The 19,530-nt window shown below is 44.0% G+C and overlaps 1 protein-coding gene across 2 annotated transcripts in view; it reads left to right on the top strand.

Annotated features, from left to right (window-relative positions):
- LOC130596801 (sodium/hydrogen exchanger 2-like) overlaps nucleotides 1-19,530 on the top strand; it is a 28,391-nt gene that overhangs the window by 7,684 nt on the left and 1,177 nt on the right. For both annotated transcript variants that reach the window (XM_057404760.1, XM_057404759.1), the window contains exons 5-11: nucleotides 2,542-2,738; nucleotides 7,554-7,643; nucleotides 9,653-9,723; nucleotides 10,872-11,036; nucleotides 11,742-11,856; nucleotides 13,153-13,287; nucleotides 17,710-17,782. In XM_057404760.1, the coding sequence (XP_057260743.1) occupies nucleotides 2,542-2,738; nucleotides 7,554-7,643; nucleotides 9,653-9,723; nucleotides 10,872-11,036; nucleotides 11,742-11,856; nucleotides 13,153-13,287; nucleotides 17,710-17,782 (846 nt within the window). The remainder of the gene's footprint in view (nucleotides 1-2,541; nucleotides 2,739-7,553; nucleotides 7,644-9,652; nucleotides 9,724-10,871; nucleotides 11,037-11,741; nucleotides 11,857-13,152; nucleotides 13,288-17,709; nucleotides 17,783-19,530) is intronic.

The following is a 19,530-nucleotide window of genomic DNA, read 5'->3' as shown; positions in this document are numbered from 1 at the left end:
TACAAACCACTGAGTCAGAGTGAACTCAAATTTGATAGACACTTCAAGAAATTGCTTAAATAGGATTGGCCATGATTAGCAAGACATAGCAGAATGGGTTTCATTAACTGTTAATACATGCCAAGGTTTGTTGTAATAACTGCACCATAAATGCACTTGGAAACATGCTTATTAGTTGTGTGGACGTTCAAATGTTTTACTATGGTAAAGTGGTTTTCTCTAAATTATTTGCTCTCGTTCTCAGTTTGACTTTTCTCAGTTCAAAAAATTCTTCACTGCAAGACATAAGGAACATAATAACATCACAAGATCCCCTGGCTCTCTAACCACAGCTCCTCTGATTGCATTCTCAAATTATACAGCATGTTATTAGGGAAGAGCTCAGTGCTGCAGCTAGGGAAGAAAACCCTTTTTCCATGCAAAATCTCCCTTGATTTAAATAAGAACACACAAACCTGGGCTGAAAAATCATCTTGCACATCTCATTCCGAGCAGCGTGTCCCTTTTCTGCAGCACCTTGCTGGGGAGCCATAGGTGTACCGGGAGGGCATGAGCTGGGTAGGGTGCTGCAGAGGCTGGGCACTCCTGTCTTGGAGGTGGTGGCTGAGATGAGATCCTGACGTGCTCAGACCCATCTGGCAGCTATGGACATGCTTGAGGCACTGATCCAGAAATGGGAGGCACTCATAGTTTGCTTGCAGGAATCGGGGACTTTCAGATCAATACTGGGGTTAGTGCCTGAGCTGTGATCTTGTCCCCTGTTGGACCCTCCTTGTGCTGTTAAACAAGAAATGATTCTGCTGAAGCCCGAGACCTGGAATTACTTCAATGTAGGAGAGATCAGCTAAAATGCAAAACGCATTAATGGCATTACAGCACTGATATTCTACCATTATCCAAGCACTGGGGAGGTTTCCTTCTGCGCTTTCTCAAGGTCTATCTCCAGCAGAAAATATATTCTGCTCAAAATGATGAACTGTATGTCAGGTCTTGGGGAAAACTGGCCTTGAGTTAGTTTAGGGAATGCTAATGATAATTTATGAGGAACGATTAAATTAAAACAAAGGCCATGATATCAGCTGAATTAAATTTTGTTCCTTTAAATCATCAGCACTGCCTGAGCTTTACAGTAGCCGCAGATGTGAGCTGAGGTATGCTTTATTTCATTTGCTTTATTTAAAGTTAAAAAGAGCCTTGAAACTGATATACTTCACATCTGCTGGTCTGGATCCGAGCTCCATGGAGATCTGGAGGTGGGGAAGGTGTTGCAAGGTTGAGTTTGCTATTTCTGAAACATCCCCAGCTTTTTGTTTTCTTCAGACCGGTCTGATGTGCAGTCAGATATTTTGAGTTGTATGTGTGTGGGAAGATGTTTGATATGTACATTACAAGTGCACTATTTTGGAGGTTTATTTCTTCTCCAAACACCCTTTAGAAAAGCAGCAGTGCTGTGGATCCAGCTAATTCCTAGTTAAAGTCAGTGTCAGTCTGTGTCATCAGTTCTAAAAATGGCCATTAATCTTCAGGAAATAAGATGTTTATCATATCTGTTGGTATTAGATCGTGGCTTACTGATTTAAGGTCCGACTTTCTGTACCTTTCTGTATCTGTTTATGTATTTGCAAATGACTATAAATTGCATCAGTTATCGTGTCACCTTATGTCGTCTTAAGTTCGTACAACATAAATCTTTGAGTGGAAGGTTTGTGAAGAAGCAACATTTACACCGGCAGAATAGAGCTGCTTATCCAAGCTGCTGCTTGGAAGCTTTTGGAAATTGGAGGGTAATCTGTGGCTAAACTGTTGATGATCATTTGCCTTGAGAACAATCTGAGCAATTTACTCGTTTGTTTGCACTAATCAGAGTAAATCAATTAATATTTCAATTCAGTTTTTGGAATCTGGTTCTGTGTCATTTTACGAGTGAAGTTTTGGCTGGCACATGACTATAAAAACTTTCATTAACCACCATCAAAATAAATGTGCTAATAGATCCTATGTTGCCAATAGTTCTTGTTTGTATTTATCAGTATTTAGCTGATGCTTAACACCAAGTCACCAGGTAAGCGGTGTGTTCTGGGATCCGTGGTCATTGGAGCAGGATGAGAACCCTAAAACTCCCCTGCAGAGTTCAGAGTCCTTCTGAAGGAAGCTCTGGTTTCCCAGCTGGGCTGTAATAAGCACAGGGTTGAGTTAAAAAACAAGAGAATTTGCTACAAGATGAGCTACCTAAAACTACATTTTATAGTACAATTCATAGTTGTACAAACTCCCAAAACTGTGGCCAGTCAATGGTGGTGTAATACCCCAAATCAGAAATGCATCAGGGATTAGTTTGTAAGTGGACAACTCAAACACAGGCCTGTTGGACCAGGCTGGAAGAAAACCCTTCTCCAGTGGCATACTTAGAGCATCCCTTGTTCCCTGGCCAGTTCCTCATGCCTTTTACCAGTTCAGAGGTGTTTTGCAGTATAATGCATTGAGTTGTATCTAATTGCTCTTTTTGTTTGATGTGCTCCCATCTTCTTTCCTGCTTTTCAGGGGTTCTTGTGCTGACTTTCTTTGTGAACAGATTTCATGTGAACACCATCACCACCAAAGACCAATTCATTATAGCATACGGGGGTCTCCGAGGAGCCATTTGTTTCTCTTTGGTTTTCTTGCTGCCTGACTTTCACAGAAAGAAGCTCTTCATTGCGGCAACAACTGTTGTCATCCTCTTCACCGTGTTTGTACAGGTAAAAACAATCTTGCTGTCATTAGCAGATGTAGACAATAAGCATGATTTTTTCTTTTCCAATAGCCAGTACCAAACTATTAGGTGGATACAAGGATTTTCCAGTCATTAAACCTTTCCCTCTATTGAGTGGTTAGGCATATGAAAACTTCAAATTATTACTGAAAGAAGCAGAAGGTTTGAGAGGTTGACTAGCAGTTGTTGCCTTGCAACACGTGCTGTGCATTTTCCATGATAACTTGTCCCATCTTTTATCCAGTCCATCCGTAGTGGGATAGCAGCTTTGAAAATTGTGAAGAATGATGCTGGCATAGGTTTCCTCTCTAAAGCAGTGCTTTTATGTGTTTTATGTGAGAGCAAAGCCAACACAAATCAACCTCTACAACTAGTTTGCTGTTTGAGCAAGGTAAGAACCACTTGTTATTGGAGGCCTTGTCATGAAATGAAATGCTACCTGAGCCATGCAGTGAAATGAAGATCAGTTTTCCTGATGCCAGAGGTGAGAAGATGGAAGATGTTGGAGATGTTCCAAATCCCCTGAACGAGGGCAGCAAGAACTGGAAGAAGTTTATAGTTTGGTTGTCTCAGCTTTGGTAGTTCACAAGGACAAATTTAAAGGGGCCTAATTTGGGGGGAGTGACTTTTTAATGGTTTCTGAAAATGAGTTTTATCGGGGCACCCAACAACGGAAGCAACAACAGTCATTAGTTTATTTTGTATTTTGTGTCTCTGTCTGAGATGTTTTCACATTCATGCAGCAAAGCAGCTGCAGTTATTTTGTGATGATGCAGCAAGAAGGGGATTGCTTTAACTCTTCCATTGGAACAAAAACCCAGCTTTGGGTGTGTTACTTGTTATAAAAGCAACGAAAATCAGAAGCGAATAGAAAAGTCAGCACTTTTGATTAATTTGCCTCTAATCTTTCTTCTATAACTGATCCCTGAACCCTGTTGCTACCTGCTTTCTCTTTCTGCCCTGGTGATTCTTGGCTTGTTTCCTACCCACCACCAAAGCTTCTGTGAGTGAGTTCAACCTGCCCAGATCATGCAGCAGCTGCTAGGGTGGGAGAGGGAGATGGACCCTCAGAGCGCTGATTGCTCCAAGATAGTTGGTTTATTGTTTGAAGTATGGTACTTCTTCCCCCCCGCGTTTTAAAGACTGATTTCTGTGAGTGTCTTTTGAGTACGTTTTGCAAAGCCCAGTCGTACAGAGAGGCCGTAGGAGCATCTGCAGCCTAGGCTGCTCTTTGGCACCATGAGCAGTGCCACATCTGACCTCAGCCCACAGCTGCATCCCGGGCGAGGATGGACAGTCCGCAACTGGGGCAGAACTTGGTGCTGGTACTGCTCTGCTTACTGATCATATGCTGTTATTTTTGACGGATTCTGCTTTAGCACCTTTCCAGGTCTGTGATGGAGAGAGCTTTTCTCTCCCTCGGGCACAGGCTGGGGTTGTAAGGAGTTGTTGAGCTCGGGAGGAGCAAGCAGGCAGCATTGCTCTGACATCTAGTGGTAAAAGCATCCTTGCAGCCTTCTGTGCGATGATTTTGGAGGTGTCTCCCTGCTCTTTGCCCAGCAGCAAGTCTCTAAGGGCAAGGCTCCTTTCGGGCTTTCTTTGAAATACACATTTTAGTTCACCTCACAAGCAATGTCATGTTTGGAGGAGAATGTGGTGGGGAAATCTGAGTTGTCTGGTCCTGAAGTGAACAACACTGATGTCTACCTGGTGTGCACCATCCCAGAAAGTTAAGCATGGGTCTCCATAGGGTTGAGGCAAGCAGGATGAGGATCTGGGAAAGATGCCATGCAGAAAAGCTCCCCAGGAGCTCCTGCTGAAGAGCATGAGGTCCATGCACAGCTGCTGACCTGGGGCTGCCCTCTTCCTGCCCTTGGATGGAGGAAGCAGAGAAGCAGCCGGGGCTCTGGGAGCTGGTGGGTCACGGTGACAGCTGCTGAGTGGCCCCATGGCTGAGTATCGGTCCACAAGAGCAAATTCCTTTCGCTTGGCCTCCCTGAGCCCCTTAGGTGTGGGCGTTGGGCACTTGGGCTATGTGGAGGATTGGTGTTGGCTCTCTGCTTCCCCACATCCACCTAATCCACATCAGGAGCTGAAAACACGGTCAACGTGTGACATGCTGATGGACTCGGAGCTGAGACCCGCGGGCAGCCGGACCGGGCACAGCTTTCAGACTGAAAGGAGGGAGCAGGGGCCAGGGGTGGGGGGAACGTACTAGAGGTGGAGGTTGACGAGTTTTAAGATGCAAATGTGGGTCAGAAATTGAAAAGACACGGTCACTAGGCACGTCCGCTCATGCAGAGACGCTCTTGAGTCTCAGACAAAGGTTGTTCTAAGGCAGCAGCTCTATTCTGCCGAGGGCTCGGAAAATCCTTCCCAGGACTGGGAAAAGGGCTTTTGTGTAACCTCAAAGCTCAACTGGTGATGTCATCTCCATGCGAAAGGGTGAGAGTTAAACAGGATCCCCTGTGGGTACGTGTCAGAGTGACGACCCCTTGACCTTCAGCCATTCAGCAGGAGCATAGTGTCTATAAAGACAGACTTTGCTCAGGCTCAAGATACCTGCAGTATTGTGTAGCTGAGGCCACCACGGCAACAGGGAGGGGGGAAATAAGCTGAAACAGAAGGATATGAACTTTTCAACGCTGCATCTCAGCATATACATACACAAATAGGAACATGTATTAAGATGAAGTGTTACAAACGATTCCTACAGCTACTGCTGCCAGCCACGTTGATGGATGCATTACTGAAGAATTAATATCCTTAATATCCCAGCACCTTTGATGGTGCTCTGTCACTTTGGGTGGAAAGGACAAGTGAAACACTGGCTACAAACCAGCTTCTGTAGACAGTGGACTTTTGTTGTTGTTATTTTGTACAATAAGTTTTCTTTATATTCTCAGTGATATCAGTACAGACTTGGCAGGGGGTGTCTGTGTTAAGATAGGACACAAACTAGGTGAGAAATTATCTGGCCTCTTTTAAGCTGGGGAAGGCCAGCAAAGCATCTTGTCGGAGCACAAACTGACTTTGTTTTCTTGGGAATCCTGATCACACTCTTTGAAAAGCCTCATGCTGCATAAACCAGTGATCAACATGTTAACATTGGGCTTGTCCATACATGGGTCTATCAGTGCATTACACAACCCAAGAAATTAACCTATTTTGGCCTTTTTTGACTCAGTTGCATAAGGCTGTTCCTACAATGAGCCTGGTTAATAATTTTGAGAAGTTTGACTGAGCAATTATCAGGTCCTCAGTGCTTCTGAGCAGGCCTGGATATGCACCATGTAGCCCAGGAAGTCCTTCAAGAAGCTGTGGCCTTGGAATGTCGCAAAAAGCCATTGTTCTTCCTTTTAGTGTGGTTTAAAAATGAAATAGCACGTTCTCCGTTTGAAGTTCACTCTCTCAGCCTATTGGCCTCTGACCTCTTGCATGAAATTGCTAGCAAATGTAATAATTAAGAGTGTTTTTTTTCCATTTTTTGGCACATGTGTGAGTTTCTTTCATTTGATTTGAGTATTTTTGTTGTTTGTTGCCTGAACCGTCCCATTATCTATTGGATCACTGGTGGTAGAAAACATTGTATGAGCCACAATAGAGTTGTCAGCATCTGGTGATGCACTTATAATGAATTATTGCAAGTGGGTGGAGGAGCATCGCAGGGGTCCTGTAGGTGTGCTGTGAAATAACATGGTCTGAAATAGCACATGGGATTTCACTGATGGTGAAGGTCAGGAAGGGCCAAAGGAATTCAGGAGTTTAAGTTTGTGATTCCTGGTCACAAAACTCCAAAAGGCCACTTTAAAATGAAAACAAATGCAGGTGATTACCCACTGAAGGCAAGAGATCAATTACATAGTCTCTACTTAATTTTTGTAATATCTGTTATTTCTGAATTTGTGAGTTTTATGTTATTTATTCTGAATAGCAATGCTTTTTTTATTGCTATTAGCTATTAAAATGACACATTAATTGTTTCTGCAATTAAAAATGTGTTCAGCTCTCCTCCGTGCCAGCATTTGTGACATTCAGAAGTCATAAACATCAACTACTCCATCATTTTTGCAGTAAACATGTCCTAGAAAACTCATTTCATACCAAAGCCAGACTAAGAAATGTAGCACAACAGCATTTTAGAAGTTCTCTCACGAGGCTTAAATGGCATTAAAACTCTTCCCTTGACCCTTCTCACCAGGTGGATACTTTGATTAGTAAACTTAGCCACCGGCAGGCCATCAAGGATCGTTGGGGTAATGATCTGTGACACATAATACTCAAAGTCAGCAGACGAATGCTGGTGGAGGCTCCGTGCTGTGAAGTCTCAAGGACTATCATCGTTTCAGGCATTCAAACTTTGAACGTTTCAAGCCTCTTTCCATCTGGTAGGCTACAAGGAATAGCAAGCCACGGGCTTGACCTTGAAATTATTGGTTGACTTTCTGTGGTCTTTGAGATGCCAGATGAGGAGAGCGGAGCATTTCCCCTCTCTGCCTGCCCCCATCCAGAAGCCTTTGTGTGAGCTCCCATTGACAGGCTGCTACCACAGGCTAACAAAATGTTTGGCTTACAGCTGGGAGAACAATTTCCACTCTTGTTGAAGCTTTGCAGATTTTGCCTTGCTAATAAAGCAGAGCAGATGAGAAGCATCAGCTCAAACACCAGGTCTTGTTCTGGCAAGGAGCAAAGTAGCTGTGGCTCATACCTGTGCTGGTGATATTTTTTTCCCAGTGCAGGTACTACTAAGAACACTTGATGTGAAGAAAGGCTGATTTTTGTCTTTGTGGTTATGCTGCAGGGAATGACCATCCGTCCTCTTGTTGACTTGTTGGCTGTTAAGAGGAAAAGAGAGAGTGCTCCCACAGTGGGAGAGCAGATCCATATTCGGGTAAGTGTATCCATTAAAATGCAGCCAGAGCTTTCCAATATGTGTGGCTGGTAGCAATGTGGTCCTCCCGAAATATGTGTGCCTCTAGGGACTCTACAGATATGCAGTTTCAATCTTATGCAGGTCCCTTTCCAGGTTTAAAGTTTTATGCAGCTTCCTAAGCATGGTTTATTACTTGCACTGGAATAGCAGTCACCAATTTAGGCTGATGTTGCATTAGGTGCTGCACAAACATGACAGAGAAAGATGCTAACTTGCCTAAAAGCTTGTCGTCTAACCTAACTCAAACAGTTCTGTTTCTCTGTAAAGAGTGAAAGAAAGAAGAAGAAACTTGGTTGCTTTCAGGGTTGGGATCTTCCATGTGTTCATCAGCCACATTGCTGCCATCAGTTTGGGCATTTTTGCAAAAAAAAGAACAAGAAAATTAGAAAAAGGAGGATAAAGGCTGGAATTATATTGGATGGAACCATAGAAGTTCCTCCTCCCTGGAATTGTTCAAGGCCAGGTTGGATGTGGCTTTGAGCAACCTGCTCTACTGGAAGGTGTCCCTGCCCACGGCAGGGGGTTGGAATGAGATGATTTTTAAGATGGAATTCAGTTCACTCTTGCTCTCGCCATCCAAACATTGGCCTTTCTAGTTATAGTGGATTTTTTCAGATGGGGTCAACTCCATGAGGAAGCAGGGTACTCTGCAGGTTTAGCTGAGGCTTTGCATTTGCATCTCTGTCCAATGTAAAAGTCTGTTTCTGAACCTCATTGTTTATGCTCAGGCACATTTCCGTGGGTATGGCTCCTTCAGGCATATTTTTATCTTCTTTTTGGATAGCTAGAAATAAAGACATTAGGTCTGAGGACATTTATAAAAACTGTTTGGCATCCTCACAATTAGGTTGTATGGCAGGGCTTTGTCTGAGGTTAACAGAACAGTTCAATAGGCTGAAGAGTCTTTTCCCATCACGAACAGAGAATACTTTCTTCTTTTGTTAGTGTGTGAATAGTAAATCATCTCTGGAAATGTGTTTATTAGGAAATGGGAGCTGAAAATGACTGTGTACCAATTAAGTTAAGTAGGGAAGGCAACAATGCAGGCTGCTGGAAAGCAGGGATGCAGAAGCAGCTTTCTTCCTCAAATTTATTTCTCTGTCTGGAGAGTCGGGGCACTCTTGCTCGCAAGAGTGATGACCAGTGAGGGTGAAGTCGTTTGCTGGTCCTCCAACTATATGGCTGCTAATAGCTAATGGCATTAAACCTGTACCAAGCTGCAGGGCTGAGTCAACAGCTCTGATTTTTTTTTTTGTCTCTGACCCCACAAAAGATGTCAGAGCTGGAGGAAGCTCCAGGGACGTTGGTATGCCCGAGTGTGGAGGACCATTGACCTGCCGTAGAGCAGAGCCCTCTCCCAGTTGGAGCTGTCAGTAGGAGAGAAAGCAATTTGGGAAATTATAGAGATTTAACTTCTGGGTGGGAAAATCAACCTGTCTGGGATTTTTAATATAATTTCAAACCATAATAATCTTTTTGTATAAGGCACAATGTGGCCAATTATTTCATTTACTGGGAGGCGTCTGGGGGAAGGCAGTATTTATTATTCAAATCAAAACACGTTATCTACATCTGTATGCTGAAGATTCCAATCTCCTGAGACACATTGTCCTCAAAAACCTCAATATGAGCATTTTCTGCTTATCAAGGCCCAATATGCAGGACATGCAAGCCTTCAGCTCTCCTGTACGTATCATAAAGAGCAGATCCACCTCCCTCAGTGATTATTCCTCACTCTCACAGACCTGAAAGCAAGCAGCCAAACCACTTATTGTACTCCAGAGCAGAGGGATATACGTGGATGACTGGATGGGGAATTAGTCTGACAACCCCTCTCCTTGTTTACCAGTGCACCGAGCTGAAAGCATCTCCTGTTTTGTCTGCTGGCTTTTGGTGTTTGCTGACTGAGTTCATCACATATGCGATGCATGCAACCAGTGTATAGCAAAATCCTCTTTTCTGTTTAGTTCTTGGATCATTTGCTGGCTGGCATTGAAGATATATCTGGACACTGGGGACAGTATTACTGGAAAGACAAGTAAGGATTTGCCAAAATACAACTGTGTACATGTGTAGAAAAAATAAGGCTGGTTTCTATTCCCTAAGTTTCCACTGTGGGCAGCTGGATCTCATTCATCCTTGGGTCACAAGGGAGGTGAGAGAGGGACAGCTTTTCCTTGTCCAAGGTGAGACCAGGCTCTTGGGGTGCTTCCCCACTTGCAGGTCACATATTGTGCTTTACCCTAAAAAGACTCTGTTCTCCCCTGCTATTGTTTGTTCCTTTTTGTCCAAAGAAATGAAACAAAAGGGCCACGCCAGCACAACACACAGCCCATGTAGCTTCAGCCTGTCCCTGCCTTCACCAGTGTTGCCTGTGCTCTCCTGCCTCTCTGGCCATGAGAAGCTGAGGACCCCAACCCAGCATGTACACAGCTAAAAACTAAAAGTATGAAGCACAACTGCTTGTTGCGGACTGATGAATTGCAGCGGCTCTCTGCAGATCTCTGTTGCAAAGTGCTCAATTTTCACTGAACTTTGGTAGATTTTACATGTAGGAGGTTTTTTTTAATTTTTCTTTTAATGCAAACAACCTAAAATATGTTAATAACAATTTATCAGATTTATCCCCTTGGCTGTGCAGACACAAAGGCAGCTAACTTCATGGTAAGGACTCTGGTTAACGCAGCTGGCAGGGATTTCCTTACGAATGCCAGTGCTTGGAAGCGCCACTAGAGGGTATGGGAATCGCTGCTGGCTCCCTTCGAGTGGGTTTGTGAACAGCCAGACTTGAGTGTCAGTGTTTGATACCGGCTCGATCTTTTCCAAATGTTGTGCTGCATGCGAGCAGAAAGCGAGAGGAAATGGCTCAAGAGGGGATCTGGAAGTGTTTAAATCTATTGCATCCCTTGGGGCTACTGCATGTACTTGTAGCACTTATAGTAGAGTTCATGTTAAATCTGGCAGTTTGGGGAGCCTTTATTGCATTTGGCAAAGTTTTCCTATCTTAGCTTAAGTACTGTAGTGCATAAATAAATAGGAACTGATCTCTTGGACTGTTGATTTCTGGAAAGAAGATAGTGGAATATAATGGAATATGGAGTGGTCAAGGGCTATGAACCTGCTGGCTTGCTTTTGCTGCTGGGGTGTTGTGGGAGGAGGCTAAACCCATCTTTTGTTCTCAAACAGATTAGAGTATTTTAACAGCAAATACCTGCAGAAGATCCTACTTCGAGAATACGACCAGCCAAAATCAAGTATCGTGCTTCTCTATGAAAAGCTGGAGCGGAAACACGCCATTGAGCTGGCAGAAGCAGGGCAGCTGGGGCACAGCCTGTCTCACCCATCCTTGCTGTGAGTGCTCCCTCTCCTGCACTTGTTCCCTTTCTGTCACTCGTTCCAACCAGAGGGAACAGCTACTGAAAGCTTTTGCACACTTCTCAAGCTCCGCTGCTCTTCCCTGCTGGGTTGTCCCATGGGAAGGAGGAGCACAGCCTGGATAAATGCCAAGTAAACATGATTTAAAGATTAGTAGGTGGGTATTAAAAATGGTCAGGTGGATGAGCAATGTACTGGCGTGGATGAACACTCTTCATTCATGAAGAGAGGTGAGCCTCTTTTACGTGGAGGCTGGCCTGTATCCCCCCCTCAGAATGACACAGCAATGGTGCTCTGAGGAAGAGGCTTTTACACCATTTTTTTGATGGCTTTGCGCCGGTGTGTGAACTGAAGGAGCCAACGATGAGAATGAGCATTGGCTGAGATGAAAGGGTCAAATATTTGTGTGTCAGAATGGCCAATCTCATCCCTTACAGAAGGTTCTGCTCTGCCACAGCTCCCCACAGCTATTCTGTCTACCAGAGAGCACATGGATGGGACAGCTCTGATGCAAATACCAAATGCCCCATCTGCAGTGAGCTCCATCTGCAAGAATTATCTGTTGCTTGTGCTCCCTGGTGGTGGAATCTAAAAGGGCTGCCATGAACACTGGGCTTTGGGGACGCACTGATTGTGCTGCTGAGCATCTTCCAAAATAAGGCATTCTGGTTTTCTTTGCAGCAACAATGACAGGACTGTCATAACAGACACAAAATTGGAGGATACTCTGAATCCGGCTGTCCTGGATAACATACAGGAAATATTGGCAAGGAACCTGTATCGAATAAGGAGAACGGTATAACTTTTCCCTCAATCTGTACTTTAGATGTCCAATAACAAAAGTTATCTCAGTTATCCTAACAGCCTGAGCAGATGTTATGAATATTTACATAATTACTAATGATGTCTCTTTGTGAGCAGAGAATAGTTGGCTGTGTGAAGCCAGATCCAGTTTCCAAGTCAGTGGCACATTTCTGTTTGCAGCATGACAGCTTTTGAAAGGTTCACCCAGTCAGCCTATAATTTCACAAAGTATTTCAGGCATCAGCACCCAGAACCAGAAAAGAGAAAGGAGGAGCACATGGATCTTCAGGCATCAGGTTAACAGATCCAGCAGCTGCAACAGCTCCTGGTTACCTACAGGGATGGGGTTATCCTCACATTGTGTTTTTTCCCATAGAACAGGGCACAGTCAGTGAGCTGTGAGGGAGACTTAATCTGCAGATGTGTTAAAACTGCTTGACAGTTCTGCCATGGAACTGGTGCAACTGGTTAAATAGCACAGAAACCATTTGCTGTTTACAGAATAACTTACGAATGCACAGCACCTAGGACTGTGCATTTTAATCGCTGTTCGCACGGCGATACATGGAGCCTTATCCTTAAAATCCACCTAAGCCTTTGTTTTACGGATTACGCATGAAATACTGAGTCCTTGGGGATGTGGCTGGTGCTGGCAGCTCAGCACAGAGGGATCAACCTCCCCCTCCTGTGCCTGTCCTGATCCGGGAGAAGCAACTGGATATGGCTGGGAGGGAACCTATAGGAATGGTGAATGGGATGAAGATGAAGGCACACCTCTTGTTTGCAAATCTGCCTAAATCCAGCCTCACCCCTTGTAGTGACGTTATAGTGACAATGCCAGCTGATGTTAATGAGAGATATAGCTTTGGTTGGTATATGGCTTTTGAAGCAGGATTTATGGTTCCTGTTGACTGTGTGATTTATATCTGAAGTCGGGCTGATATAAAATATTGGAGGGTTGGGCAGAGGCACTGAGGCTGAAGACACCTTGAATAGAGAGGTTGATGTGTCACCTGGACTAATAGAGAAGCGTATCTGTCTTGTCATTCAGTGATCGCTTGGGCAATTTTGCATAAAGAAGCAGATTTTGGAGACCCATCTTCCTTCTTTGGCTCTTTCCCTCCATCCCACCACTCTTACTTGGACAGATCAGTTTAACCCCATAACTAGGCAGGATGGTTACAGGGGGTGAAGGACCCTGAGGGACACAGGTATTAGTGAGGGGATGCTGCTGCTGAGAGAGGCATGGTCCCATGTCTGACAGTGGTCTCTCTGGTGCAACATGCAGGGACCAGCGTACAACAGGCACACCCTTCCCGGAGAAACAGAGCCTGTGGAGCATGCCAAGGAGATCCTGATCCTCCGGCACAAGAGCCTGCAGGTGGAAGTGAGAGGGAGTGATACGGTCAGCTCCAGGAAGGAGGTAAGAGACAGCAGTGAGCTCTTGGACCTTCAGAGACCGTGCACAGGATGCTTCCCCTGTGCTAGTATAACTAGTGCTAGGAATAGTGCTGTTTAGCGCTGGTGGTATTTCTTTTTAAAGAGAAATCCTGTTACCAAAAATTAAAAAAAAAAAAGTGTGTCTCAATCCTAAATTACATTCCAATGAGTAGGAAATATTGAGAAATAAAACCAAAACAAAACCAAAATCCAACGCAACTCCTAACAAAAAAATGAGCCATCTTGTGTGCTGCGCCACTCAGTGCTTTGTGAACACAGGCTTCCATCCATGCTAGGAAAGTTATTTACTGAGCAAATGTTATTAATTGGGTTTCAGTCTGTGGATTCAGAGGTCTGTTTTTCCCATGTTTTCTTTTCTGGGAGATTTCGTTAAAGGCAGGAATTTGGTTCACCCATTGTCAGTGGTCCAAGATGGACTGTAAATATTTGAAACTCTTCAGTGTTGTTTTTTTTCCCCAACTCTTTGAAATGACAGAAGCATTACTGTGAGATTCCTTATTTATTCTGGAGGTGAGCTTTTTGTTTTTAAAAGCAGCTATGGTTCTGGGCAGACTTGAAGAAAGTAAAATAGAGGGAAGTGTTGCATACTGGATTCCTGAGAGAACTGCTTTGAGTCCAAATTCACTGCTGGCACAGCTCCATGTCAGTTCATGTTATGAATTAGAGGAGAAACAAGGTAAATATAATGTCTGTGGCTGATGAAGACTTTTGCTGACTTCTCTGGAGATCAGTGGAAGAAGTTGGGCCAATATTTCCCTGTAGAAAGATGAAATGGTCCAGGAATGTTTCATGAGGAGCAGGCTTGGTCTTTTCAGTTCTTTCCATCCTCTGTAATTCTTGCTCTAGAGGAAAAGCAATTCATATTATTGCTCCCAGACCCTCAGGTCAGAAGCAGTAATTGCTGAGCCATCCCTAAATTTCACCTGCTGCTCTTAATCTTAGGTTTTGATGGCTTGAGCTAGAGCACTATCCAAGTGCAAACTGTGGTCTCTAATCTGGGCAGCAAGGCTCCATCACTAAGGAGAACAGAATGACCTTTTAAAAAGAAATAATTTATCTTCTTTTATTTAGACAGTGATTTTTGCATGACAGCACAAGAACTTGGGACTGCTGCAGGCTTTCTTTTGCTCTGATTTCTTTGTTCAAATGCCAGTCATTGAAGAGCCCACCGAGAATGGCAGTAACACACCAAATGCTGCTTCTTCTCAGCCCTTCATTCCAGAAAGGTGTTCCGGCTCTTGCAAACAACTTAAAAGACTTAATTTGATCATTTACATGCTGATTGGTACTTACAATTCAAAATAGATAGGCAAGAACATGGCATGTTCCTGTAGAACATTTGGTATAATTAAATTTCAAAAGAACAACATCAAACCAGGGCTGATTTTGAGCACGTTACATTCTTTAAGGACATTTGATTGTTAACCCTTGTGCTCCTGCTTTCCCATTTGCTGCTGCTCCCATTAAGTACTGCAGTGCATTTGGAAGGAACTTGAGCACCTTTGGGAACACGGTTTCTCCTGCCACTTTGCATGCTTAGAGCTGGCCTTGAGAACAGAATGTTTTGGGGGAATTGCAAAAGCAGTAGAATTCACTCTCTATATATGCTGATTCATGGGTGGTGGCATCCCATAAGGATGGCAAATGCTCCTATGGATTTTGTGAAATACCAGTTTGGTGCTGAATACTGCTGTCTCTAGCAGTCGTTTGTTGGTGCTAATTGCACCTCTTTACAGCAGCTACCTTTGCTTTGTGCCAGTCCAAGTGAAACAGGTGTAAATATGGAGAGCTGATTCCAGTGACATCTGTAGAGGAGACTTTAAGCCCAAGAAGGATCCCTCTGCACCCAAAAGGAAAAGTCAGGTGTGTTGTCTGTGATCAGCAGCTTATCTGCTAATGTTTTAGAATAGCTGCCTCATTTTTCTCCAAATAGAAATAAGGTGATACCCAAAAGTGATGGGATAATGTGCTAGAAGAGCCCCAGAATATTAACACAAGGTGGGAGGGAGGGTAGGTGCTGTTCCTTCATGCTGTAGAAGGACATATTGCAGAATTCATCAGTAGAAGGAAGGAAAGTTGTGCTAAAATGTAGATCTCTTCCCATTAAAAACAGCACAATATTTTAAATTTTTGGGAAAAATTAATTCACTTATATTTAATTTCATGTCCAGTTGACAAGCAAATGGCATTTTTCTATTTAAAAAAGAGATGAATGAAAAATATAGCTAGTTAGTGTTTGAGATCTTCCTAATTGTCAGTTGCTCCATCTTTTGTAGTCCCAAAGGGAAGTGTTTGGCCTTCCAGGTTTTGAGTCAGCAAGAAAAAACTTGATGCTGTCACGTCACACATCTTTCTGTTCTCCATTTCACCACGAGATGGAAGCATTACAACTGTGTTTGCAAACCCAACTGGAAATCAAGGAACTGAGAAACCAACTTTAAGCAAAGGGCCACTGAAAACCCTCTGGTGCTGTTGGAGTGCCTGCACGTCTTCTGTTGCCAGTCTATTCGATAAAAGCTTTGGTGACATGTTCAATCAGTTCGGTGTTATGTGCTGAGTGAATCCTTAAAAAATCCCTTTGGTTCAGTAGAAACACTGCTGCTTCTGCTTGCTGGCTGTCTGCTCATATCGTTTTTCTTTTCTAGTGAAGCTGGTTACTCCTTTGCTATCAAAATATAAAGCTGTTGCAGCTCAGTTGGATTTGTCTTGTAATTTATCAGGTGAGGGTTGGTCTTTTCCTCCTGTATCAGTCGCCACAAAATAAGGGATGCATGGAAGAGCATATAGGTCTGTGGCTGCACTAGGCTCGGGAGGAGCCAGCAGTGAAGCTCATCTTGCCTGATGGACAGTCCATCTCCCTCCACTGTTGGTGTGGAGAAACCAGTGCCCTTGGCAGGATAGTCACCTTTTTTCTCTAACCTGGGTGGCTTTAGGTGTCTACTGCACTTTAGGTGTCTACCTTTGCTTTTACAGTACTGAGAGATGTCTCTTAGGCTATGTTACAGGCCCCTGCTAACGAGAGGTTGGAGGGTGAATCAGGAAGGCAGAGAAGTAAGAAAAGAACAATCTTCATCCTTCCTGAGCCAACAGTGCAGGTTAAATGATTTACACCAGGCAGAAAAGCCTTGGCAAGGCTACGAGGTGATTTCAGATCTGAATTGCAGCCCAGAGGATTAACTCCAAAACTATCTATTTCCAACAGAAAATTTGCCTTCCTTCGCCTGAGGACAAAATTCCTGCCGAATGCTGCTGCTTCCTGCATCTGTGCATCACCCTGGCTCTGAATACTGTCCAGATTTTGGGCTTGCCTTATTTTAGGCAAGGATCCAACACAGAGTACGCTGGCAGGGCAGTCTCTGAGACCCAGGGTAGCTTTTATTTACCACTGAGCACCCAGAAAATCCTTGCACCTGTAGCCAGGCAACTTTGGCCTCTTTTCTTCTGCCAAACACGAGTACACTCCCCCAGAAGGAGCTTATTTGGAGCTGCCTGCAAGCCATGTGCACAAATGACATACTGCCTTTGGTAATTATGTCGGAGCCCTTTCATGGAGCATGCTCTGAGAATCGTTAAATGCCCCTGGGAATGGCTTTCCAGGGAACTGGGCGCTGCTGTTGGAGCCTGGAAGGCATTGTTATTAAAATGGTCAATAAAAGTGTGAACAAGGGATGGAGGGCACCGGCCCTCATTAGGGGAGGGAGGAGAACGAACTCAAACAAAATGCAAACCAGGCTGGGAGATGTCCAGAGTTATTGGCAGTCTGGGTTGCTGGACTGAAGTGCCAAATCACAGCTGCGTTAGGAGGCTTATTCCCAGTTTGCAGAAGCACTGAACAATTCAGGCAGCATTGTGCTACCTGAGCGGTTTTCTTTTTTTTTTTTCCCCTTTTTCCCTTTTTTTATTCTGTTTATTTATTTATTTATTTATTATTTATTCCCCTGAAGGGTAGAGATTAGCTCTGGAGTGAAAGCGCAGGGAGCTCATTAGTGCAAGCTCCTTACCTGCCTCCTTGGTCTGCAGCCAAAGCGAGGGAACAGCCAAGGTGAGAAATGTCCATGTCCTGAGGATGGGCTTTGACTCCTGCACTCGCCTGCCCTGTCCCCCCCACCGTTCCAGGGCTGCTCATTCCCCTCCTATCTGCCGAATCACTCCTGGAGAGCTCAGACCTCTTCCCCCAACTCGAAACAAATCGGTGTCTGTAAATATTTCCTCACATCTATCCGGTCTATTTTTAGCTATAGTCCTTTTGGTTTTCTTGGCAAAAGTAAAACGAATGGAAACAGAGTCCTTGGAGATTGCAAATGGGTTGTTTATGAAGCAGGAGTGTCATTAACAGACTTGCTAGCAATCTTCATAAATGCATTAAAGTACTTTTCTTCCTTAGTCACAGAAGGATGACTCCTACTCATCGCAGGGTGACTCCAGCATGCAGCCCAAGCTGTGTCGTTCCTTCACCGGTAAGCTGGGGAGCTGGTGGGTGCTGGTGGTGATTTCCTATCTCCCCTGAATGCCAGGACCCATGCCTGTGGGGTGGCCCAGCTGGTGACAGGGAGGATGTGCTGAGTTTATGGCATATCCATTACAGGGTTTGGACATGGGAGGCAGTCAAGGCACAGCCTCCTGCCCTCCCTACCTTGCAGCCAGCAGCAGCAGGAAGACCTGGGCTGTGTGTTGCAGGCAGAGTGGCAGGGGCATCACTCCAGCCGGGGGGACAAAGTGGTGCTCCTTAGATGAGCATCATGAGTGAGCTAAGTGCCTTTTCTCAGCCCGACCTGAGACAAGTCATGGTCTAGTGGTGGACTTGGCAGAGTTGGCTTAATGGTTGGACTGGATGATCTTAAAAGCCTTTTCCAACCTAAATGATTTTAAGATTCGGGTGTGCTGGGACGCACTGCTGGCAGTGAAGGTGCTCCAGGCAGCTGCTCAGGGGCAGGCAGTGATGCTGGGAATCATCACAGTGAGAGATCTGTCCCAGTCCAGGTGTTTGACCTTCTTATTACTTGTGTGCTGCAAGGGGGTGCATGAGTTTACACAGAGCTTTCTTGTCTCTTATGTCCAGCCAGGACAGGAGCATTTGAAAGTGGTACTGTTCTTCATATTCCACCAAGCACTAAGATGTCTGGCAGTAACTGCAGATCATTCTGTCTATGGTGATGCTACTGAATAAATGAAACGCTTATAAAAATAAATTACATTTCAAAACATAAAGTTTGTGCCAAAACTATTTTCAAAAATTAAGATTATTTCTTTCCTCATTAAGTATTATTAAAATGCATTTTGAGTGCACCATTAGCAGCCCTGTCTGCTTTAAATATCAGTCACAGAAAGATTGGTGGTCAAGACCTCATGTTTTCATAAGCTTGAACCCAATTTCTAGATAACTGAAAGCTTAGTTTTCAAATTAAAAAAAAGAAAAGGTTTATCAATGAAGCTTCACACAAGATATAGCTGGTGAAAACTGTAGGCAGTCATTTCAGCCTCGAAGCACAGTGGGATATTCAGTGGGAAACTGAGCACTGAATTTTTACAATACTTGGCATAAGAATTGTGCCTGTGAAGGTGACAATCCTGTCTGTAAAAGTGGTTGTACAAAAGAGTCAATGTTTGTTGGAAATAACAAAAAAAGTAAAGTTGATTCCCAATATAGGCTGAGATAGTTGAAGGGACTGGGACTAATATTAATGTACAGAATGTTTCTGTATTACGTATGTTTATTACATACACGTTTCTTTTCTATCTTTTTTCGTCCTTCAATTTCAAACATTTGCTTCCTTTGTACTTTTCTTTAAACACTTAACTGAAAACTTTCTAAATAAAGAGCCATGGTATAGCTGGCACCTTCTCTGCACAAAGGTAACTAACTAGTTGCAAGAGTGGATGGGAGGAACAGAAGCGTGTGGCATTTGTGTGTTCATAGGATGGACATCCCCTGGGGATGTAGCTATTTTGATCCATAGTTTACAATGAATGTTTATATTCTTCCTGAAGAACAGCCTGAATGTAAGGAGAGAAAGTGATAAGAAGCAGTGTTTTTCTCTCCCCAGGAAGATGTGAGCACAAAAGCCCCCAACATACTCTGGTAACAGGGCTGTAGGAGACTATAGCTCTTCGGTCATGATTGCTTGTATATCCGCCCCAAAAATATCACTTAATGTGGCAACAGGATATGATAGATGCTCTAGCAGGACACCTGCATCTTGAAAAG

This window comes from Pezoporus wallicus, unplaced genomic scaffold, assembly GCF_028554395.1.
Source record: "Pezoporus wallicus isolate ANWC-B61680 ecotype Strahan unplaced genomic scaffold, APGP_CSIRO_Pwel_v1 contig_5104, whole genome shotgun sequence".
NCBI lineage: Eukaryota > Metazoa > Chordata > Aves > Psittaciformes > Psittacidae > Pezoporus > Pezoporus wallicus.
The sequence above is the reverse complement of the archived record's forward strand: the minus strand, read 5'-3'. Positions and strand labels throughout refer to the sequence as shown.